This window comes from Coregonus clupeaformis, chromosome 9 (assembly GCF_020615455.1).
Source record: "Coregonus clupeaformis isolate EN_2021a chromosome 9, ASM2061545v1, whole genome shotgun sequence".
Lineage (NCBI taxonomy): Eukaryota > Metazoa > Chordata > Actinopteri > Salmoniformes > Salmonidae > Coregonus > Coregonus clupeaformis.
The window spans coordinates 19,631,758-19,656,488 of NC_059200.1; the positions used below are offsets into that span (position 1 = coordinate 19,631,758).

At 44.9% G+C, this 24,731-nt stretch overlaps 1 protein-coding gene across 27 annotated transcripts in view; it reads left to right on the forward strand.

Annotated features, from left to right (window-relative positions):
• Positions 1-651: 651 nt before the first annotated feature.
• The window catches only part of LOC121573429 (alpha-adducin), a 41,604-nt gene continuing 17,524 nt past the window's right edge, over positions 652-24,731 (forward strand). For 9 of the 27 annotated variants that reach the window (XM_041885412.2, XM_041885413.2, XM_041885416.2 and 6 more), the window contains exons 1-7: positions 652-785; positions 13,850-14,062; positions 16,532-16,694; positions 18,384-18,416; positions 20,687-20,838; positions 21,205-21,285; positions 24,368-24,517. In XM_041885412.2, coding sequence (XP_041741346.1) covers positions 13,868-14,062; positions 16,532-16,694; positions 18,384-18,416; positions 20,687-20,838; positions 21,205-21,285; positions 24,368-24,517 — 774 coding nt within the window. In that variant the 5' untranslated portion in view covers positions 652-785; positions 13,850-13,867. The remainder of the gene's footprint in view (positions 786-13,849; positions 14,063-16,531; positions 16,695-18,383; positions 18,417-20,686; positions 20,839-21,204; positions 21,286-24,367; positions 24,518-24,731) is intronic. The other 18 variants (XM_041885402.1, XM_041885403.1, XM_041885409.2 and 15 more) reach the window with 6 other exon arrangements.

A 24,731-nucleotide genomic window follows, 5' to 3' on the forward strand; every position in this document is an offset into this window, starting at 1 on the left:
TGGTTGAGAGAATGTCAAGAGTGTGCAAAGCTGTCATCAAGGCAAAGGGGTGGCTATTTGAAGAATCTCAAATATAAAATATATTTTGATTTGTGTAACCCTTTTATGGTTACTACATGATTCCATGTGTGTTATTTCATAGTTTTGATGTCTTCACTATTATTCTACAATGTAGAAAAGAGTAAACATAAAGAAAAACCCTTGAATGAGTAGGTGTGTCCAAACTTTTGACCGGTACTGTATGTCAAGCACGTGGAGTAATGAGTAGGGATTCAGTGTTTTCACATGCAAAAGTGTTTGCTCATAATGCATATATTGTTTTACCTACCTTCAGAATCAGAATCTTCCTAAGGAAAATTGCATTGAATATTGTAACATAGGCTATGTGAAAATAAATAGTTTATGTTTCTGAACGATTCATCAAACTATTTTGTTGACATTATGGCCCGGTGATGTTCGATTTGAGCCGGCGCTCCTCCCTCACCGCTTTGCCCGGTTTATGCCGGTTTAGTCTAATCGAGCTCTCTCAGTACAACCTCCAACCAGGTTCGTCGTTGCTTTCATGTGCCGCAATGGATTTTGAGCACGACCAATAGCGCGCACCAGCATTCACCGTTTTGCCGCACCCAAGTGAGAGGGCGGTGGTGGGCGGAGCATCGCAGCAACTACATGCAGAAGCAGACCCCTTTCAAAGCAGCAGGGTAGCGGATAAAAATAGTGAAAATAGTAGTCTTGCTTTCTACGAGAAGGTGCTGTCTTTCCAACCGTATTTCAACTAAACGAGGGTAAGTTACAACCGATAATGTTGTTTCGTAGTAGTAAGGTCCGGCCAGCGCGAGACCATGTTAATTATTTAAACGTTTTTGTCGTTTCTCTTTGTACAATATGTAGAGACCTACAATGTTTCCATTATTGACTGCGCGTCGCCAGTGGACTCTTCACAGGGGCGTGTGCGACATATGTTTTTATTTTTTATTCTACTGTAACAATAGTATTATACAGTAAATCGTTTTGTTGCCCTTCGAAGGTTAGTAACAACACTATGTGTTACTTGATCCCACTACCCACCAGTCTCCTTCAAACGCAGAAGTGAGGCTCCAAGGCCACATTTTAGTAGGCTGTTGTTTTTTGTATTTTGCACAGCCAGCAGGATAGGAAACTGAGTTTAGGTCGAATTAGTGCATGTTTACTGTTATGTATTTATCATAACAATATACAATCCATGGTGCGGTATTATCGATTATGCAATGTTATTAGGAAATGTGTTTATGTTTGGCCCTCTAATGGTCCTCTGTAGCTCAATTAGTAGAGCATGGCGCTTGTAACGCCAGGGTAGTGGGTTCGATTCCCGGCACCACCCATACGTAAAAATGTATGCACACATGACTGTAAGTCGCTCTGGATAAAAGCGTCTGCTAAATGGCATATTATAATGACTGGTAACTTACTATGCGTATTGTAGGCCTGAAGACTGAATGGGACAGGAAAGGAAGGAGTCTTTGCCAATAGCCAGATGTTATTTTAGCACTGAACTGTACTGGTGTGTGTTGATATTGTAGGCCTAATTCAACCATGTATAACTTAATGCATGTAGTTTTCCTTGTGTACTGTAATAATAATGAAGTATTTCATTTGAACATCCCACCATTTCATTGTCTATTTGAGCAATCTTCCAATCTCCCAAGAGACTGTTGGAATACTCTCTTTCCTAATGATGACAATCCAGCCAATCCAGTACACATCTTCAACAACCCAAAGGATAAGGAAGCTCTATTAAAAATGGCTTGAGGTGAAATCCTAGTCCTTCTCCGTACATTGTCTGCATCATCACATGGTCACGCAGTGAAAACCTTGATAAGAGCATTAAGTGTTGTTCAGAGGATGAACATGGATGTGTGTGGAAGAAACATTTGTTTTCATTTTCTGTTGGAAAGCGTTTTGCTACGGTGTGTAATAATGATAAAACCATGATGAATGTGTGCCATCTCTGGCCGTTATACATGTTGATTTTAGGACAACACTGGAGAGCAGAGCAGATTCCACTAAGATGTTGCTTCTTTAGTGTACTAGCTGTAGATACTGTCCATTTTCCAGTCGGTCGGTGGGCTGTAGCCTAATTCCCCTCCCCTCTCTCTTCTCTTTCCCTCTGTGAGGATTAGTAGAGGGACTAGGCTAGCCCCGTAGAGATAACTGTGGAGGGGTAACTCCCTGGATTTCGTTATTCTGTTGGAATGAGAGGAACACCCATTGGAGTGGGGCTAGCAGTACCCGACACACACATACACACACACGTTTTTTGTGGTCTGTGTTTGTTTTAGGTCTACTACACCCACCCACACCCTTGACCCCGGTGCGGATGATGATGAAAATGTGTTCCTCGTTTCAACATTATAATTTTTTTCTCTCGCTCTCTTTCCTTCCTTTCTCCAAGTGTAAATGTTTGGCACTGTTTCAGTGCACTGCAGAGGGTGTATACTGTGTAACACTTAAGAAACAACGTTTTCTGAGGACGTTCTAAAAATGGATTTGACTACCTAGGTTAATATTTACAATGTTACCAGGAAAACGTCTCGAACCAGCCCAGTGGCACTTATGTCCTGGAGCGGGTCACAAGACCACTGCTTTGTCTAACTACTTCTATAGTTGCCACTGGCCCATACGTAGACTCAGGGTCTCGCAGATGATACCGTAGCTATGTAATGACAGTCTGCGTGTCTGAGAGCAACTACATTGCATTCAGGCTGCGCAGAATCACTGATCTACAGATCATCTTGCATCCCAAATAACTATTCATTATGTGGTCAAAATTAGAAGTTCTGTTTCTCACCTTGCTCAAGCTAATCTCCTCAAACTCCCTAAGCAGGGTTTCTTTTCAGTGCTGTTGTTAGACAGTGATCTCCTGCCACTCTCTCTCTCTCCCATGTGACACCCAGATAAAGGCTTAAGAGGACCCTCCCTCCCCAAATCCTGTCCCCTCAACACAACACTCTGCCTCAGAAAACCACATTTCCATGCTAACAGCGTCAGCTTTAGACGTTGTTATGAGGAGGCCTTGGTAAGGCCCAAGAGTCTCAACATTTAGCCTGCATTTACATTTGGTAATTTAGAAAACACTCTTATCCAGAGCGACTTTAGTTAATAATTTCTCAATAATCCTTTTATGTGCAAATGTAAAATAACCTCCCGTCCCTCAAAGGACCTCTATGGATTACATTTCAGAAATACATGATCATTCTAATTTGGGGCCATATTTACAGCCGCTACACTCAGTCACCTCCTGCTGAGGCTGTGTCCCAAATGGCAACCCATTCCTTACACAATCAGTGCACATATGGGTCCTGTTCCAAAGTAGTGCACTAGTACATTGGGAATAGGGTGCCATTTGGGATGCACGATCAGTCTTGCATAATGATAACACTGCCATCTGTTTAACCCAGGCACTACTCTCATGTGCTGTAGCAGCCAGCAGGAGGTCCTTTTTGAAGACACTAGTACCCTTTTCACACTACTGGGCAAATCTGTATCAAGCATAGTTGGAATGGACAAGATTTTTAAGTTCCCGCTTCCCTCCTTCGATAGTGAAGCACTCAAACAGTATGTTTTCACTAGATAGTACTTTGTAGTAACACATCGCATTGCAAAACGATCATAGACTCCTCGCCTCCTTCCATTAAAAATGACTGATTTTCCAGTGGAAACGCAAGGTAATGAATTAGGAGAAATGCTGCTCCTCCTCTTCCAGCTAACAGTAATGTAATCCCCAGGTCAAGGTCAATCCACCTGATGAACATAATGGTTTGAGAGCTGACCTTTATGGCAGACTGATGATGCTTTATGGCACTGATGAGGGTCCATCTAAGCATTATCATCTCTGTCCAAAACAAATCAATGTTGGAATGTAGACTTATAATTGATATATGTAGACTTCTAACTCCAATAACACAAAATGACGTTTAACTGTATTTCTAAGAATTTATTTCAAGCCCCTGAGAAATGGCGTATTATATCAGAGTTGTATTATCGGGGAACAGAGGATTATAAATATTTATGTAATTTTTCATGAATTCTGGTTAAATAATGCGACTTGGAGTCGTATTCAATCATAACTTGTTACGAGGATTCTAAGAAGTCAAAAAGCAAGCAAGGTGTTTGCGGTAATGTGCAGTTCAATGTTGTGCGTTATTGGATGCTTTCAGGTTACCAGAGCGTGTCACATAAACGCAGAATCAAACACCGGCATACTGCCCATTACATTTAAATGAGGAACAAGAGTATATAATGCTTTCTTCTGTCTGCAGTTCAGACACAATAGTAGTAGTTAGTTGTCTGAGGCACATGCAGCAGTGGTTTCCTTTATCCCAAGCAAGGATTATTATGGATTCCAGCTTTTGACAGGCATTCACTGCAGAGTTAAAACGAGACTGACTTCGACTGAATTCCTGGAAGGCTAGCATAGTGCAGGGCCTCCTGTAGCTCAGTTGGTAGAGCATGGCGCTTGCAATGCCGGGGTTGTGGGTTCGATTCCCACGGGGGACCAGTATGAAAAATGTATGCACTCACTAACTGTAAATCGCTCTGGATAAGAGCGTCTGCTAAATGACGTAAATGTAAAATGTGAGAGGGTGTCAGACACACACCACACACTCAGGAAAAGAGCGGGGGGGAGTTTGAAACCAAATATCAGTTTCTTCTCATGGCAAAATCAATTCACTAAGTATGACTTGACTGGCATGTTTTTGGAGCTAACTCAAGTAGTCTTAATCCTTGTTTTGTATTTTTTCTGACCTAGGATATGAACTAGAATGGATGAAAAGGCCTATTCAACAGAACTTCCTGCTCTGATTGACAGCAGCGTAGCAATATGAAATATATGCATAGTCAGCCAAGCCAATTATGTTCCCTCAAATATGACTAATGGGGTGCAGAGTGGGTGTACATAACATTTAAAGAGTGAGATGAGATGAGCTGAAAAGCTAACTGAAATATTTTGCTATTTTATTATTATTGGAGATCTAAGTCAAGAACACATACGTTCATCTCATTGTAATGGACCCCTACCCTCCCTGTTATCAAGCCCATCTGTAGAGATGGAGAGCTGAACACTACCCTCTATTATCTCTCCTGATGTTCTCTCTTTCTGTCGCTCTCTTTCTGTCTCTCTCTCTCGATGCTCTAATCATTGCCACATGGCAGGATGCAGGCCTGGGGCTTGGAGAGTGGAATAAGTTATGGACAGCATCTGGACTGTTGCAGAATATCTCCAGAGCTGTCTTACTGTAATCAATACTACTGTCTTTTGGCTAGTTTCCCCCAGGGATTCCATGTTGGAATGTGGCCCAGATTGAATCATTCCTTTGATTCCATCGGAAGGTTCTAAATGGTGCTGTTGCATCCGTGAGAGTGCATTTGTAACACATTGATTAGTTAGAACATAAGACCCATTTGGACGACTTGAACGTTGATTTGGCAACCTGTGTGTCCCTACTACTAGTACAGTGATGAAATAGATGTAAACTCCCAGTTCACAACAAGTGTGGAAGGTGTTAATAACACAGTTGTTGTGGAGGAGACATGTTATGTGTATTGTAATGATGGGTTGCTATACTATTACACAATGGTGTAAAAGGCTATCCCAGTTTCCATGGTAATGTGGTTTGTTTCCATAGTGACCACAGTCAACACTACACCCCTGCACACTTCAGATGTGCACCAGTTGTTGGGTAATAGTGGGGAGAGGGGAGCTGTGTGATGGCTGGGGTTAGTACTGTATGTAATAGTGGGGAGAGGGGAGCTGTCTGATGGCTGGGGTTAGTACTGTATGTAATAGTGGGGAGAGGGGAGCAGTGTGATGGCTGGGGTTAGTACTGTATGTAATAGAGGGGAGAGGGGAGCTGTGTGATGGCTGGGGTTAGTACTGTATGTAATAGTGGAGAGAGGGGAGCTGTGTGATGGCTGGGGTTAGTACTGTATGTAATAGAGGGGAGAGGGGAGGTGTGTGATGGCTGGGGTTAGTACTGTATGTAATAGTGGGGAGAGGGGAGCTGTCTGATGGCTGGGGTTAGTACTGTATGTAATAGAGGGGAGAGGGGAGGTGTGTGATGGCTGGGGTTAGTACTGTATGTAATAGTGGGGAGAGGGGAGCAGTGTGATGGCTGGGGTTAGTACTGTATGTAATAGTGGGGAGAGGGGAGCTGTCTGATGGCTGGGGTTAGTACTGTATGTAATAGTGGGGAGAGGGGAGCAGTGTGATGGCTGGGGTTAGTACTGTATGTAATAGTGGGGAGAGGGGAGCAGTGTGATGGCTGGGGTTAGTACTGTATGTAATAGTGGGGAGAGGGGAGCAGTGTGATGGCTGGGGTTAGTACTGTATGTAATAGTGGGGAGAGGGGAGCAGTGTGATGGCTGGGGTTAGTACTGTATGTAATATTGGGGAGAGGGGAGCAGTGTGATGGCTGGGGTTAGTACTGTATGTAATAGTGGGGAGAGGGGAGCTGTCTGATGGCTGGGGTTAGTACTGTATGTAATAGTGGGGAGAGGGGAGCAGTGTGATGGCTGGGGTTAGTACTGTATGTAATAGTGGGGGAGAGGGAGCAGTGTGATGGCTGGGGTTAGTACTGTATGTAATAGTGGGGAGAGGGGAGCAGTGTGATGGCTGGGGTTAGTACTGTATGTAATAGTGGGGAGAGGGGAGCAGTGTGATGGCTGGGGTTAGTACTGTATGTAATATTGGGGAGAGGGGAGCAGTGTGATGGCTGGGGTTAGTACTGTATGATGGCTGGGGTTAGTACTGTGTGATGGCTGGGGTTAGTACTGTATGTAATAGAGGGGAGAGGGGAGCTGTCTGATGGCTGGGGTTAGTACTGTGTGATGGCTGGGGTTAGTACTGTATGTAATAGAGGGGAGAGGGGAGCTGTCTGATGGCTGGGGTTAGTACTGTATGTAATAGAGGGGAGCTGTATGATGGCTGGGGTTAGGACTGTATGTAATAGAGGGGAGAGGGGAGCTGTGTGATGGCTGGGGTTAGTACTGTATGATGGCTGGGGTTAGTACTGTATGTAATAGTGGGGAGAGGGGAGCTGTATGATGGCTGGGGTTAGGACTGTATGTAATAGAGGGGAGAGGGGAGCAGTGTGATGGCTGGGGTTAGTACTGTATGATGGCTGGGGTTAGTACTGTATGTAATAGTGGGGAGAGGGGAGCTGTATGATGGCTGGGGTTAGGACTGTATGTAATAGAGGGGAGAGGGGAGCTGTGTGATGGCTGGGGTTAGTACTGTATGATGGCTGGGGCTAGTACTGTATGTAATAGTGGGGAGAGGGGAGCTGTGCGATGGCTGGGGTTAGTACTGTATGATGGCTGGGGTTAGTACTGTATGTAATAGTGGGGAGAGGGGAGCTGTATGATGGCTGGGGTTAGGACTGTATGTAATAGAGGGGAGAGGGGAGCAGTGTGATGGCTGGGGTTAGTACTGTATGTAATAGTGGGGAGAGGGGAGGTGTGTGATGGCTGGGGTTAGTACTGTATGATGGCTGGGGTTAGTACTGTATGTAATAGTGGGGAGAGGGGAGCTGTATGATGGCTGGGGTTAGGACTGTATGTAATAGAGGGGAGAGGGGAGCTGTGTGATGGCTGGGGTTAGTACTGTATGTAATAGTGGGGAGAGGGGAGCAGTGTGATGGCTGGGGTTAGTACTGTATGTAATAGTGGGGAGAGGGGAGCTGTCTGATGGCTGGGGTTAGTACTGTATGTAATAGTGGGGAGAGGGGAGCAGTGTGATGGCTGGGGTTAGTACTGTATGATGGCTGGGGTTAGTACTGTGTGATGGCTGGGGTTAGTACTGTATGTAGATGAACCAGCCAGTGCTGAAATGTAAAGCCCTGGGCCTGATGCTATGATTGTATCAGTAGCAGATGTTGTCAGTAGCTGCACAGTGCTAGATCCCGTAAATGTTGATAGTGATTTTTTCCCATAATGTATTGAAAACGGTAAGCTGATGGCTTCTTTCTGTCTGTCATAGGACATTGGTAACCGGTGGATGGAGGATACCTGCTGTGGGTGTGTCAGTATGGGTTTAAATGGGGAGTGTTTTTGTGCAGCTTCAGTCTTTTTAGTCAGACGACTCGGCGAGTTAACTGAAGTATGTGCAGCCAGCGGCTGACTTCACTTGCTGTCAGAAGTAAGGGTGTGTGAGGAACTGAATCAGTGAATGTTATGAATGTCAGCCATGTCTGCCATGTCTGCTCGGTTGACTGGCAGTAACATGAGTAGCCCTAGTAGTGTACCATTCAGAACAGGAAACTGATATCAGTAATGCTGTTTTTATTAGCGAAAAAACTATGTTTTTGTAGATTTATTTTGTAGAAAGTAAACCACATTGTGGGTCAATTTCCGCAAACAACGTTGAAGCGCGAGGCTGAACTTCTGTGATGTTTTGGTGCCCTGGCTACCACACCATGAACAGCGTGAAGTGAACCCGTACACATGCGCAGATACTGTGTGTGAGAGTGAAGTGTTGCATCTCGCTCATCTCAATATCCTAGCCTATTCATTGACTATAGGCACTGCTTTACTGAGGTTGCGAGACTTTGCATGCCAATAAATTGTGAAATACAGCATTCCATTGAAATATACATCTTTTGATTGCCGATTGATGGGCCTAGTGCACGGTTCTGACTGTCTGCCTGGTGGCCGACCTGCCTATACTGATAGATAGGGCACGGTTCTGACTGTCTGCCTGGTGGCCGACCTGCCTATACTGTGCCCCTCCCCTCTCTGTCTCCGTCCCTCGCTAGCTCGCTATGAAAGATGTGAGTGTTTGTGTTCTCGGAAGTACGGCAACTTGTCATTCTCCTCCATTCCTGAAATACTGAATCTTAGGAGTCGATTCCTATTGGAATCGGATGTTGACGCTCAGAAATGGGAGTCGACACCGGGAGTCGACGTGCAAGGAGTCGAGGAAGAGTCAACTCCACACCACTACGTCATAATCATTAACAATGTCCTTTATAGAGGGCAATAGTAATGGCGTCTTTTTGTAGGCATTAACGAAGGCTAACTCCGCCATGGCTCATTGGCCAAAGCCAATGGGGAAATTAATGTTTTTTTTGGATAAACGCCTATAAATAAAGTCAGGCTTAGGAGATCATATGTTTTGTTTTATAAGATCATCTCAATCAGCTAATGTAACTTTTTGTGAATTTTGACGAATTTATGTAATCAAACCAAGGACGTAAAGCACCAAGGCTTCATAATTGATCAAGGTCATGTTAACTGACGGGTGTTATCTCTGAGTCAGGGGGGTTAAATGGAACAAAACATATAAGAGCTCCTAAGCCTGTGTTTACAACATACCTTATTTTTAGCGTTTATCCCCATTCATTTCCCCAATTGGAATGACCAACGAACCAGAGGTAGAACAATTCTAACTAATTTAATAGAATGGCTTAATGACTTAATATAATTCATTAATAGAGTAGTAATTATATTTCTATGGGCGGGCTCTTCCTTGGGTTCTGTAAGCGAGGTCAAGGCTGTATACCTGAGCTGACCCCCCCACCCCCCCCACCTCCTTCTTATTCATTTAGCATACAGGACTGACATGGAGGACTGAATATTTATCCAAAGCTACTCTAAACTGTGGAATAACATGGAAGAGAACAAATAAACTCTGTAAAATCTGACATTTAGAAAATTGTCTACATTTTTTATGACTTAGAAGTGATATAGCTACGGTATTCAGATTTTATTGTACAGTAAGATTTGGCCAAAATGAATAACAGTTGATGAAGCCATTTTGCAGACCCTCTCTGTGTTCCCAAGGATGTCAAATACAGTCTAGAGCGCAGGGAACAGCAGCATTGCAGCAGTGTAGCTGTTGCTGCCTGGAGACGGTGGGGATCCTATTACACAATGCCTCAGTTATTTCCTGAGCTTGGCTGCTGCAGCAGGGATACGGATAGTGATGTTGGTCACTCTGTTAGCTCTGTAAGCACTTAGTTCATGTTGTTTTAGCTGTGTGTATCTACCCCCCATTTTGTGTGTTTTCGTCCTTCTTAGTTTGAAGAAGTACACTTCCAGTCAAAAGTTTGGACACACCTACTCATTCAAGGGATTTTCTTTAGTTTTACTATTTCTTACATTGTAGAATAATAGTGAAGACATCAAAACTATGAAATAACACATATGGAATCATGTAGTAACCAAAAAAGTGTTAAACAAATCAAAATATGCTCAGCATATGTGGGAACTCCTTCAAGATGGTTGGAAAAGCATTCCAGGTGAAGCTGATTGAGAGAATGCCAAGAGTGTGCAAAGCTGTCATCAAGGCAAAGGGTGGCTATTTGAAGAATCTCAAATATAAAATATATTTTGATTTAACACGTTTTTGGTTACTACATGATTCCATATGATTTTACATTTTAGTCATTTAGCAGACGCTCTTATCCAGAGCGACTTACAGTTAGTGAGTGCATACATTTTTCATACTGGCCCCCCGTGGGAAACGAACCCACAACCCTGGCGTTGCAAGCGCCATGCGTCTACCAACTGAGCTACAGGGGACCTATACATATGTGTTATTGCATAGTTTAGATGTCTTCACTATTATTATAAAATGTAGAAAATTGTAAAAATAAAGAAAAACCCTTTGAATGACTAGGTGTGTCCAAACTTTTGACTGGTAGTGTACGTAATCTAAAAGACTCTCGACCACAGTTAGAGGTTACAATGGAGTCAGCTTGCTTGTTGTCTATATCAGATGCCAGGGACAGTGTATAATTACCCAACATTTATTTTATTTTATTTTTTGTCCTTTAGTTTGTTGAAGCTTTGTATAAACAGACACTTTTACTCAACCACAGTTGCTTCTATGAGGAATCAGATTTCGTCTGTGATGTTCCCTTCCCACGGTACTGGCACCACAACGTTCACAGAAGATCCTCAACAATCAACAGTGCTGAGTCAGTCAGAGAGTGGATGACCCAGAGCAGAGCTAAGAGACCGGGACCATTAAGGGACCATTCCATTCCTGGACACAGAAGCCAATGGCTGCATCCCACATGGCACCCTATTCCCTATAGTGTACTACTTCTGAGCAGGCCCTTAAAGTAGTGCACTATATAGGGAATAGCATTCCATTTGGGTCTCTGGCAAGAACCCATTCTCTACCAGCCAGTGCAGCATTATCCACTGTTCTGTTGGACAATAAATAGGAAATTCGTGATACAATCGGATTAGTAACAGGCCAGAGGTTCGAGGTCTTTTTTGGCCCTAATGAGATTGGCACAGGAAGACCTTTTTCATGTTGGTATTTGGTAGCCTGAAATCCAAACTGTGAAACAGAGTATATCAGTATGGATTCCAGACTAGTTCCTTTTGTATTTCGTGGGTGTAAATTACTCCAATCAAAAGAATCCCTCAGGTCAGAAAAGAGAACCATAGCTTCAATACTGACACTAAAACAGTGTAGAAACGCTGCATATATATATACCATTTGTATGGATGAAGCATGTATCATCATGGGTTTTCTCTTCTTCTTGATTTCCCCCTTTTCTTTGCCCCCAAACTCTTCTCAGTTAGTCTCTGGCACTAAATGGACTGGGCCCATATCTCTCTGCTGTGAGGGCTGGATTGTTTGGTCCTGGCTAGTAGTTATCATAGCAGCCCTGTGTCCAGTTTTGGCTGAGATTTGCTCTAACTGCTGTGGACTGAGAAGGACTAATGGTTTACAGTGGTGTCTGCCGTGCAGCCCGGAGACGGTGGTGTCTGCCGGGCAGCCCGGAGACGGTGGTGTCTGCCGGGCAGCCCGGAGACGGTGGTGTCTGCCGGGCAGCCCGGAGACTTATTATATATTTTTATTTATTTAACTAGGCAAGTCAGTTGAGAACAAATTCTTATTTACAATGACGGCCTACTCCAGCCAAACCCGGACGACGCTGAGCCAATTGTGTGCCGCCCTATGGGACGCCCAATCACTGCCACTCGGGAGCTCCCAAGACGGTGGTGTCCAAAGAGGCCTACTTGAGTTGTCAGACTTCCCTAGCCTTGGGCCCCGCTCAAATACTGTCACAATGATTGATCCCCATCCTTTTCTTTCTTGAGGTAGTCACTGGTCTAACATGATTGGATAGGTTAGATTAAAGAGGAATCCACTGCATTGAGTTCACCAATCATGTCAGATCAGGGATTGATTACTTCACTGAAGGGAGGAAGGAAGGATGCACATTACGTTATCCCCTCAGACAGCCTTGATAGAAATGAGCCTGGATCAATCGACTCCAGCCGCTCTACGTTGATTCTCAAATGAAAATCTCCGTGTGATGTCTGGCAGCGTGAGACTACTGTCCTCTGTCTCATATCCATCTCGCCCTGATATCAATGCTGTTCTGTGTAAATGGGAGATGGTGGTGCAACCTGTCCTGTGCTATTCATGTATCGCAACAACAAGCTCTCATAGCTCTGCTATGCAACAGAATCACTGCTATGCAACAGAATCACTGCTATGCAACAGAATCACTGCTATGCAACAGAATCACTGCTATGCAACAGAATCACTGCTATGCAACAGAATCACTGCTATGCAACAGAATCACTGCTATGCAACAGAATCACTGCTATGCAACAGAATCACTGCTATGCAACAGAATCACTGCTATGCAACAGAATCACTGCTATGCAACAGAATCACTGCCTTCCACTCTCTGGACAGATAATGGCATTTCACTGTAACTCCCTTACTCACTGTGTTAGCAACGTCAATGTTTGGTTGGCATGCTGATAAATGGATACATTTTCATTTTATCCCCTGTAATGATGACAGTTGAGTGTCTGTTTTGTATCTAGACTGACTAAACCAGAGGAAATGGACAGGAAATCAATAAGCCCTGGGGGGGGGTGTGGTCACACTATCAAAACAGGAAGCAGCAGAGGTGATGTTTGGGGAACCAAGCGTGACGTGACTTTTTTTTTTTTCTCCATCTGGCTGCCTGCCTTGGATATTAAATGTAACCTTGATTTAAACTATGTGTTCATTAGGCATCAAACTTAATGGACTGAAGCGGGGGAGAGACTACCTGGGATTATCTAATAATACATGCTCATTTTTGTTTTCTGTTTTAAAATATTTTGGTACGATCTGCAGTGTTTCCTAAACTGGGGGTCGGCGGAGGTAATCCCTAATCGAATGGGGATTATGGAGAAAAACAGAAATGAAGCCAGACAACGGAGTGTCCATGATCATCCGACATTGTACAGGAGACGGGGGGGAAACACGTTAGGCCCTATCTGACATTTTGCGCCGCTTTGGTGCTTTCCGTTCTGTCTACAATCTACATCGCCCAACCCTAGTGCAATACAATACAATGTGATATTATTCATCTACAATATACCCTTAGACGCACAACAGGGCCTGGGAGGCTCACAGGGATCCATAGTACTCCATCAATGATCCAGTTTTCAATTAAATACTTATTGAATTCCCTAAAGTTGTTTTGAACATAAGGGCACTGTTCTTTAAGCTTTAAAACGGCAAAATTGTCTCTCTGCCCCATGGGAAAATGTGTAGAGTTGCAGGAAATTAGCTGTAAAACTGCTAAATGTTCTCTCCGATGTGAAGTGGGGCCTTTAAAATGTTCTTTCACAGGGCCTGAGACTTGGTTAGTCCGGCCATGCACTGCAGAAGTCATATTAAAACTCCTTGTATGCTATTTTTGAGGGGGGTCCCTGATTTTTTTTAAATATTTTTTATAATTTGCTATCAGAAAAGGGGTCCCTGGCACCAAAAGGTTTGGAACCCCCTGCCCTAATGAACACAACCCATGTTCTCACTCCGGACCGTTCTTTTCATCACCAGGAGCCAACAGACCCGGTGATGAACGGTGACTCAGGTGCCGGGGTGGTGACTGCACCCCCTCCCACCACCGCCCCCCACAAGGAGCGCTACTTTGACCGTGTGGACGAGAGCAGCCCAGAGTACCAGAGGGAGAGGAACATGGCACCAGACCTCAGACAGGACTTCAACATGATGGAGCAGAGGAAGAGGGTCTCCATGATCCTGCAGAGCCCGGTAGAACACACACACATTAATGTGCAAACACAGAACTCGCACATACATACACACGCATGTGTACACACGGTATACAGTGCTACTCATCTTCTAGCCTATGTCCCAATGTCATGTCACCAACATATGACTATAAGAACATATTTTGTCCAAAAGCTTTCCCCACTTTTTTTGACATGATAACCACGGTCACATTATAACCCACATTATAACCACGGTCACGTTATAACCCACATTATAACCACGGTCACATGATAACCACGGTCACATTATAACCCACATTATAACCACGGTCACATTATAACCACGGTCACATTATAACCACAACCACGGTCACGTTATAACCACGGTCACGTTATAACCACGGTCACATTATAACCCACATTATAACCACGGTCACGTTATAACCCACATTATAACCACGGTCACGTTATAACCCACATTATAACCACGGTCACATTATAACCACGGTCACATTATAACCACAACCACGGTCACGTTATAACCACGGTCACGTTATAACCACGGTCACGTTATAACCACGGTCACATTATAACCCACATTATAACCACGGTCACATTATAACCACGGTCACGTTATAACCACGGTCACGTTATAACCACGGTCACGTTATAACCCACATTATAACCACGGTCACGTTATAACCCACGTTATAACCACGGTCACGTTATAACCACGGTCACGTTATAACCACGGTCACGTGATAACCACGGTCACGTTATATCCACGGTCACATGATAACCACGGTCACGTTATAACCACGGTCACGTTATAACCACGGTCACATTATAACCACGGTCACATTATAACCCACATGATAACCACGGTCACATGATAACCACTGTCACATTATTACATCTACATTTTAGTAATTTAGCAGACTCTCTTATCCAGCGCGACTTACAGTAGTGAGTTCCTACATTTTCATACTGGTCCCCCGTGGGAATCGAACCCACAACCCTGGCATTGCAAGTGCCATGTTCTACCAAGTGAGCCACATGGGATTATAACCACTATCACATTATGACCACTGTCATGTTATAGCCACTGTCACGTTATAACCACTATCACGTTATAACCACTATCACGTTATAACCACTATCACGTTATAACCACTATCACGTTATAACCACTATCACGTTATAACCACTATCACGTTATAACCACTATCACGTTATAACCACTATCACGTTATAACCACTATCACGTTATTACCACTGTCACGTTATAACCACTATCACGTTATAACCACTATCACGTTATAACCACTATCACGTTATAACCACTGTCACATTATAACCACTTAACACTGTCTCTCTCAAACACAGTACTGTTCTCTCAGCAGCACTTAGTTTTAGCCCAGTGTATAAAAACTCAGTGTTTACACCCCAGCCCTTTTAGTGACAGAAGCAAGGCATTCTTTGTGATGCTGTGGATGGGGACCAGAGCAGGGTCTATGGCTAGGCAGAATTTATATGGGTCAGAAAGGAGATGAGCTCCTTCAGGGCTGCAATGAACACACACACACACACACACACACACACACACACAATGAGACAGTGCAGCTGGAGGTAACAAAAAGGACTGTGTAAAAAGAATGTTGTTGAGAGATCTGTTGTTTCACCCTGCAGATGAGTTATTACCATCAGGACATGTAGGTAGGTTTGACACAACATGGAAAACAGTTGCCAACATAGGAACTATGTAACTCCTTAGTTCTTGTTGGCAGTGCTTCTGTAATATGTGAGTGATTTTCTTTCTTTACTTTGCCTGTTCCTGCTAGCAATGTTTATCAGATTGGAGCCTTTCTTTCTAGTCTCCCCTCTGCAATGCGGCAGTCAACAGGCACTTGTGACATCGTCAAGAAGCGATAGCAAGAGAACACAGACAGACAGAACATAGAGGCTCTTTTACTTCAAATCACTTCCTGTCTGGATTTAATCGGAACCGTGGATTCCGTAGTAGAGGAACTAAGAATAGCCAACTAGTGACGGTGTTAGAATGCATCAGCGACGACGGTGTGTTGACGTGTCCTGTGCCTTCGCCTTCCCTGTCTGTCTGTGTCCCTGTCTGTGTCCCTGTCTGTCTGTCTGTCTGTGTCCCTATCTGTCTGTCTGTGTCCCTGTCTGTCGGTCTGTCGGTCTGTCGGTCTGTCTGACTGTGTCCCTGTCTGTCTGTCTGTGTCCCTGTCTGTCTGTCTGTGTCCCTGTCTGTCGGTCTGTCGGTCTGTCTGACTGTGTCCCTGTCTGTCTGTCTGTGTCCCTGTCTGTCTGTCTGTGTCCCTGTCTGACTGTGTCCCTGTCTGTCTGTGTCCCTGTCTGTCTGTGTCCCTGTCTGACTGTGTCCCTGTCTGACTGTGTCCCTGTCTGACTGTGTCCCTGTCTGACTGTGTCCCTGTCTGACTGTGTCCCTGTCTGACTGTGTCCCTGTCTGACTCTGTCTACTCCCCAGGCGTTCTGTGATGAGCTGGATACGATGATTCAGGACCAGCTGAAGAGGGGAAAGACTCCCACCAGCCTGTTGGCCCTGCAGCAGATAGCTGACTTCATGACCACCGGTATCCCCACCATGTACCCTGCAGCACCACAGGGAGGCATGGCTGCACTCAACATGAGTGAGTAAAATACAGTATAAACCTTTCCTTTCCCTTCAGTCCTTACCAGTCTGATTTAATCTAATTCAGTGTTTCCCAAACCTCTCCCCAGTACCCCCAGCCAGTCCAAACCTCTCCTCAGTACCCCCAGCCAGTCCAAACCTCTCCTCAGTACCCCAGCCAGTCCAAACCTCTCCTCAGTACCCCCAACCAGTCCAAACCTCTCCTCCAGTACCCCCAGCCAGTCCAAACCGCTCCTCCAGTACCCCCAGCCAGTCCAAACCTCTCCTCCAGTACCCCCAGCCAGTCCAAACCTCTCCTCAGTACCCCCAGCCAGTCCAAACCTCTCCTCAGTACCCCCAGCCAGTCCAAACCTCTCCTCAGTACCCCCAGCCAGTCCAAACCTCTCCTCAGTACCCCCAGCCAGTCCAAACCTCTCCTCAGTACCCTCAGCCAGTCCAAACCTCTCCTCAGTACCCCCAGCCAGTCCAAACCTCTCCTCAGTACCCCCAGCCAGTCCAAACCTCTCCTCAGTACCCCCAGCCAGTCCAAACCTCTCCTCAGTACCCCCAGCCAGTCCAAACCTCTCCTCCAGTATCCCCAGCCAGTCCAAACCTCTCCTCAGTACCCCCAGCCAGTCCAAACCTCTCCTCCAGTATCCCCAGCCAGTCCAAACCTCTCCTCAGTACCCCCAGCCAGTCCAAACCTCTCCTCAGTACCCCCAGCCAGTCCAAACCTCTCCTCCAGTACCCCCAGCCAGTCCAAACCTCTCCTCAGTACCCCCAGCCAGTCCAAACCTCTCCTCAGTACCCCCAGCCAGTCCAAACCTCTCCTCAGTACCCCCAGCCAGTCCAAACCTCTCATCAGTACCCCCCAGCCAGTCCAAACCTCTCCTCAGTACCCCCAGCCAGTCCAAACCGCTCCTCCAGTACCCCAGCCAGTCCAAACCTCTCCTCAGTACCCCCAGCCAGTCCAAACCTCTCCTCAGTACCCCCAGCCAGTCCAAACCTCTCCTCAGTACCCCCAGCCAGTCCAAACCTCTCATCAGTACCCCCAGCCAGTCCAAACCTCTCCTCCAGTACCCCCAGCCAATCCAAACCTCTCCTCAGTACCCCCAGCCAGTCCAAACCTCTCCTCAGTACCCCCAGCCAGTCCAAACCTCTCCTCAGTACCCCCAGCCAGTCCATACCTCTCCTCAGAATCCCCAGCCAGTCCAAACCGCTCCTCAGTACCCCCAGCCAGTCCAAACCTCTCCTCAGTACCCCCAGCCAGTCCAAACCTCTCCTCCAGTACCCCCAGCCAATCCAAACCTCTCCTCAGTACCCCCAGCCAGTCCAAACCTCTCCTCAGTACCCCCAGCCAGTCCAAACCTCTCCTCAGTACCCCCAGCCAGTCCATACCTCTCCTCAGAATCCCCAGCCAGTCCAAACCTCTCCTCCAGTACCCCTGCCAGTCCAAACCTCTCCGCAGAACACCCCAGCCAGTCCATGTATTTAATGTATTCCAGAAGTATCACAGCTGATTTAACTAATGAGGGGCTAGATGATTAGGTGACCATTTTGAATCAGCTGTGTTTTTTCTGGAACAACATCAAAGTAAGTGGACTTCCTGAAGAGGTTTGGGAAACACTGATCTAATGTATACTTATAATGTAATGTATATGGAGCTAAATACACAGTATGAGCTATGTGTGATACATCTACCCTGCAGCACCCCAAGGAGGCATGACTGCCTTCAACATGAGTGAGTATTATATCTAGATGATGTAGAATCACTAGCTAGTTAGCGGAGCACTAGTTTGGTACTTTTGTATTTATAGTGTACATGTATGTGGACACCCCTTCAAATTAGTGGATTTGGCTATTTCAGCCACACCCTTTGCTGACATGTGTATACAATCGAGCACACAGCCATGCAATCTCCATAGACAAACATTGGCAGGAGAATGGCTTTACTGAAGAGCTCAATTACTTTCAATGTGGCACCGTCATAGGATGCCACCTTTCCAACAAGTCAGTTCGTCAAATTTCTGACCTGCTACAGCTGCCCCGGTCAACTGTAAGTGCTGTTATTGTGAAGTGGAAATGTCTAGGAGCAACAACGGCTCAGCCGCAAAGTGGTAGACCACACAAGCTCACAGAACGGGACTGCTGAAGCGCGTAGTGCGTCAAAATCGTCTGTCCTCGGTTGCAACACTTACTACAGAGTTCCAAACTGCCTCTGGAAGCAACTTCAGCACAAGAACTGTTCGTCAGGAGCTTCATGAAATGGGTTTCCATGGCCGAGCAGCCGCACACAAGCCTAAGATCACCATGCACAATGCCAAGCCTCGGCTGGAGTGATGTAAAGCTCTCCGCCATTGGACTCTGGAGCAGTGGAAACGCGTTCTCTGGAGTGATGCTTCACCATCTAGCAGTCCGACGAACGAATCTGGGTTTGGCGGATGATACCTGCCCCAATGCATAGTGCCAACTGTACAGTTTGGTGGCGGAGGAATAATGGTCTGGGGCTGTTTTTTCATAGTTCAAGTGAAGGGAAATCTTAACCCTACAGCGTACAATGACATTCTAGACTATTCTGCGCTTCCAACTTTGTGGCAACAGTTTGAGGAAGGCCCTTTCCTGTTTCAACATGACAATGCTCCTGTTCACAAAGCGAAGTCCATACAGAAATGTTTGTTCAGATCGGTGTGGAAGAACTTGACTGGCCTGCATAGAGCCCTGACCTCAACCCCTCGAACACCTTTGGGATGAATTGGAACGCCGACTGCGAGCCAGGCCTAATCGCCCGACCTCACTAATGCTCTTGTGGCTGAATGGAAGCAAGTCCCCGCAGCAATGTTCCAACATCTAGTGGAAAGCCTTCTCAGAAGAGTGGAGGCTGTTGTAGCAGCAAAAGGGGGACCAACTCCATATTAATGCCCATGATTTTGGAATGAGATGTTGGACGAGCAGGTGTCCACATACTTTTGGTCATGTAGTGTGTGTATATATATAACCCTCTCCAGTGTCTTCAGCCCCTACCGATAATGCCTTTTGATGCATACATTATGGAGGTATGAGGCATTTGGCTACTGTGATGTGATTTCATCCACCAAGAGTAAATACCGTAGTGCAGTATACCTAGTGTACCTAGCTAGTATACAGTACTCATCACCTAGTGTACCTAGCTAGTATACATTACTCCAGCACCTAGTGTACCTAGCTAGTATACATTACTCCAGCTGCTAGTGTACTTAGCTAGTGTACAGTACTCCATCACCTAGTGTACTTAGCTAGTATACAGTACTCCAGTACCTAGTGTACCTAGCTAGTATACATTACATTACTCCAGCACCTAGTGTACCTAGCTAGTGTACAGTACTCCAGCACCTAGTGTACCTAGCTAGTGTACAGTACTCCATTAGCTAGTGTACCTAGCTAGTACACAGTACTTCATCACCTAGTGTACTTAGCTAGTACACAGAACTCCACTACCTAGTGTACCTAGCTAGTATACAGTACTCCAGTACCTAGTGTACCTAGCTAGTATACAGTACTCCATCACCCAGTGTACCTAGCTAATATACAGAACTCCAGCACCTAGTGTACCTAGCTTTTATACATCCATGCTGCTTTGTGTGTTTACGTACAGTATACGTCAAGCACTTAGGTCCCCTCAGGCCAAGATGGCCTCCGCTGAGTTCAGAGGTCGGTAGTAGTGTTGTAGAATGTAACTACATGCTTCTTAACCATAGACGCTTTGTAATTATAGACAGACTCTGTTTAAATTGACATATTATTCTTTGACTGAGGTGAGTGAATTCAATTCAAAGGGCTTTATTGGCATGGGAAACATATATGTTTACATTGCCAAAGCAAGTGAAATAGATCAACAAAAGTGAAACAATAACAAGTGAACAGTAAACATTTCACTCACAAAAGTTCAAAATGAATATAGACATTTCAATTGTCACATTTATGGCTATATACAGTGTTATAACGATATGCAAATATTTCTCTCTCCCTTTACAGGTCTGGGCATGGTAACCCCAGTGAATGACCTGCGTGGATCTGACTCAATCTCCTATGAGAAGGGAGAGAAGCTGTTTCGCTGTAAGCTAGCCGCCTTCTACCGCCTGACAGACCTCTTCGGCTGGTCCCAGCTCATCTACAACCACTTAACCGTAAGACATCCTTCTAATGTACTTCTCTAGTCTTTATCCACTGGTATGTCATTGAAATGGACTCCTAGTCAGTACAAAACACCAGAAGAGATATGTAGGACAGGATTTCTTTTTTTTTACTGCAGTATATTGTAGCGCTTTGCACATTTAACCTGCAGAATATATTTTCCGACAGCTCTGTATGAACATGTGGGGTTGGCTAGGTTAGGAGGTTAGTTTAGTAAGCATTATATTGTTGATGAAACATCAAAAGATTGTGAAAAATACTAACTGCATTCTAGTGTGTGAGCCATTTGGTGTAAATTCCCCAGGCTTGTTTGTTTGTTACTGCTTGTTAAGACCGCCATCTGCACTCACGTCTTCCAGGTCCGGGTGAATTCAGATCAGGAGAGGTTCCTGATTGTCCCTTTTGGGCTTCTGTACAGTGAAGTCTCCGCCTCCAGTCTGGTAAGATTCTCCCCCAGTGTCTCACTCTTAAAGGCTGCCTGCATAATGTGTGACAACGCTGTGAACGTACAGACAATTACCATCTTAGGTTATGCTGAATGCATTTCAATTAGTGATTAAATAAGTGATTGTCATTCAACCTCCATCATCCAAACACAGAGGTTGTCCTACATGGCATTTTTATCTGCAAAGCAATTGTGTTTAAAATGCCAGCAGTGTGGCCTTGAATAGCACTGTACCTTTAAAACAAAAGTAGGGGCGTGGATCAGAAAACCAGTCAGTATCTGGTGTGACCACCATTTGCCTCATGCAGCGTGACACATCTCCTTCGCATAGAGTTGATCAGGCTGTTGATTGTGGCCTGTGGAATGTTGTCCCACCCCTCTTCAATGGCTTTGTGAAGTTGCTGGATATTGGCGGGAACTGGAACACGCTGTTGTACACTTCGATCCAGAGCATCCCAAACATGCTCAATTGGTGACATGTCTTGTGAGTATGCAGGCCATGGAAGAACTGGGACTTTTTCAGTTTCCAGGAAGTGTGTACAGATCCTTGCGACATGGGGCTGTGCAATATCATGCTGAAACATGAGGTGATTGTGGCGGATAAATGGCACGACTATGGGCCTCAGGATCTCGTCACGGTATCTCTGTGCATTCAAATTGCCATCGATAAAATGCAATTCTGTTCGTTGTCTGTACATTATGCATGCCCATACCATAACCCCACCGCCACCATGGGGCACTCTGTTCACAACGTTAACATCAGCAAACCACTTGCCCACACAACGCCATACACGTGGTATGCGGTTGTGAGGCCGGTTGGACGTACTGCCAAATTTTCAAAAATTACTTTGGAGGCGGCTTATGGTAGAGAAATTAACATTACATTTTCTAGCAACAGCTCTGGTGGACATTCCTGCAGTCAGCATGCCAATTGCACTGGCATTGGGTTGTGTGAAAAAACTGCACATTTTAGTGGCCTTTTATTGTCCCCAGCACAAGGTGCACCTGTGTAATGACCATGCTGTTTAATCAGCTTCTTGATATGCCACGCCTGTCAGGTGGATGGATTATCTTGGCAAAGGAGAAATGCTCACTAACAGGGATGTAAACAAATGTGTGCTAAACATTTTAGGGAAATAAGCTTTTTGTGTATATGGACAATTTCTGGGATCTTTTATTTCAGCTCATGAAACATGGGACCAACACTTTACATGTTGCGTTTATATTTTTGTTCAGTATAGTTACTCTACAATACTATCCTAAATGACAGAGTAAAAAGAAGGAACCCTGTACAGAATTTCAAGTATGGTGGTGGCTGCATCATGTTCTGGGTATGCTTGTATCATGTTCTGGGTATGCTTGTCATCGGCAAGGACTAGGGAGCATAAAAAACGGAATAGAGCTAAGCACAGGCAAAATCCTAGAGGAAAACCTGTTTCAGTCTGTTTTCCAACAGACACTGGGAGAAAGTCTATGGCAAAATTTGAAAATGGCTGTCTAGCAATGATCAACAACTAACTTGACAGAGCTTGAATAATTTCTTTAAAGAATAATGTGCAAATATTGTACGATCCAGGTGTGCAAAACTCTTAGACTTACCCAGAAAGACTCACAGCTGTAATCACTACCAAAGGTGCTTTTACAAAGTATTGACTCAGGGGTGTTAATACTTATGTAAATTAGATATTTCTGTATTTCATTTTCAATACATTTGCAAACATTTCTAAAAACATGTCTTTATGGGGTATTGGGTGAGAACATTTTTGAATTCAGGCTGTAACACAACAAAATGTGGATTAAGTGAAGGGCAATGAATACTTCCTGTAGGCCCTCTGTAGCTCAGTTGGTAGAGCATGGCGTTTGCAACACCAGGGTTGTGGGTTCGATTCCCACGAGGGGCCAGTATGAAAATGTATGCACTCACTAACTGTAAGCCGCTCTGGATAAGAGCGTCTGCTAAATGACTAAAATGTAAATGTACATGCTGAGTCACTGGTCCTTCAAGGCCGAAGCTGCCTTCAACACTTAGCCCTTGCCAAGACGGCACAAACAGATCTGGGACTCAGGCTAGCATCGTAAGTTAAGTCACAAGGCATTGACTTTCTGCTGCCTGTCTGGTCATATTCTAGGTATATCATCTTTTTTAGATTGTTTATTTAAGCAATAATGCCTGAGAACCCGGGAATCTTCGTGTAACAACTCCTGACATGGGCTGTTCTGAGGCCTGAGGTGAAGTCAAGGGATACAGCCCTTTGAGGGAGTTGTCACACATTCCTGGGTTCGAGGGCATTATTGATGTTCTAAAATGGTTGCCAACATATTTATACAAATATTAATAATGAGTAGATTTGTTTTTGCATTCTGAAGTTGCTACCCAAGCGGGCTGGTTGTTAGTTATTTTCTCATGTTTTCACACAGTTATTAATTCTTATCATTCTATTCATTCCACGTTGCTATGCTAAACAAATCGTTGGCATGTAGCTAACTTAGCTAGCAGAGATTCAACGATGACAAAGACAAGAACTTCAATAAATAATGATTGGATAAATATCCAATATACCAACATAGGCAACAACTATTATGGTTGGCGAGTCCGAGCTAGCCAAGCTAATTGGTGATGTTAATAGTTTACTGTTTCCATGGTGAATTATTAGTTTCACGTTCATTCTTGGGCTAGTTAGCCTATTGACACGGGAGAGCTCGTATTTGTAAAATGATACATTGTTGCACAGGTCGTAGTGGCAGACAGGCAGGTTTATACAACCCCCAACTGTTGCAAAACAAATAGTAGCATGGAAAAGTAATGTGTAGACGCTGAGGGAGATGAAGTTTATTAATTTCCTACCTGGGCTGCGGGACAGTGGAATTATGACGTTAACAGGTTGTGGTATTTTGTATACTGTATCAACCAATCAGCATCCAGGATCCAAACAGTCCGTTTTTTTATAATTATTGTTCACTTACAGCATCACTGTGAGCTTTCAGTCATAAGGCCTCACTGTTGCCTGTCTGGTCCTATCCCATTGAGCTACATTGTAATGTGTCCTATCGTTTTTTAATTCTGTGTCCCATCCTAGGTGAAGATTAACATACAAGGGGAGATGGTGGACCGAGGGAGCACCAACCTAGGGGTCAACCAGGCTGGCTTCACTCTCCACTCAGCCATCTACGCCGCCCGGCCAGACATCAAGTGCATCGTACACGTTCACACACCGGCTGGAGCTGCAGTAAGTTTCCGGCGATTCTAGCAACTATGGTGGATACATAACCAGGCCGGCTCAGTACGTCGGCTTGGCTCAGTAGTGTGAAAAAGGGTATATACTGGTCACATTGATATGCTCTTCTTAATGATATGAGTTTGGTCAAACTTGGGTCTTGAAATAATAAGTGTCACTAGTCTCTTCCCACAGCTGCTTGGTAGAGAAACCCATGAGTTTGGCA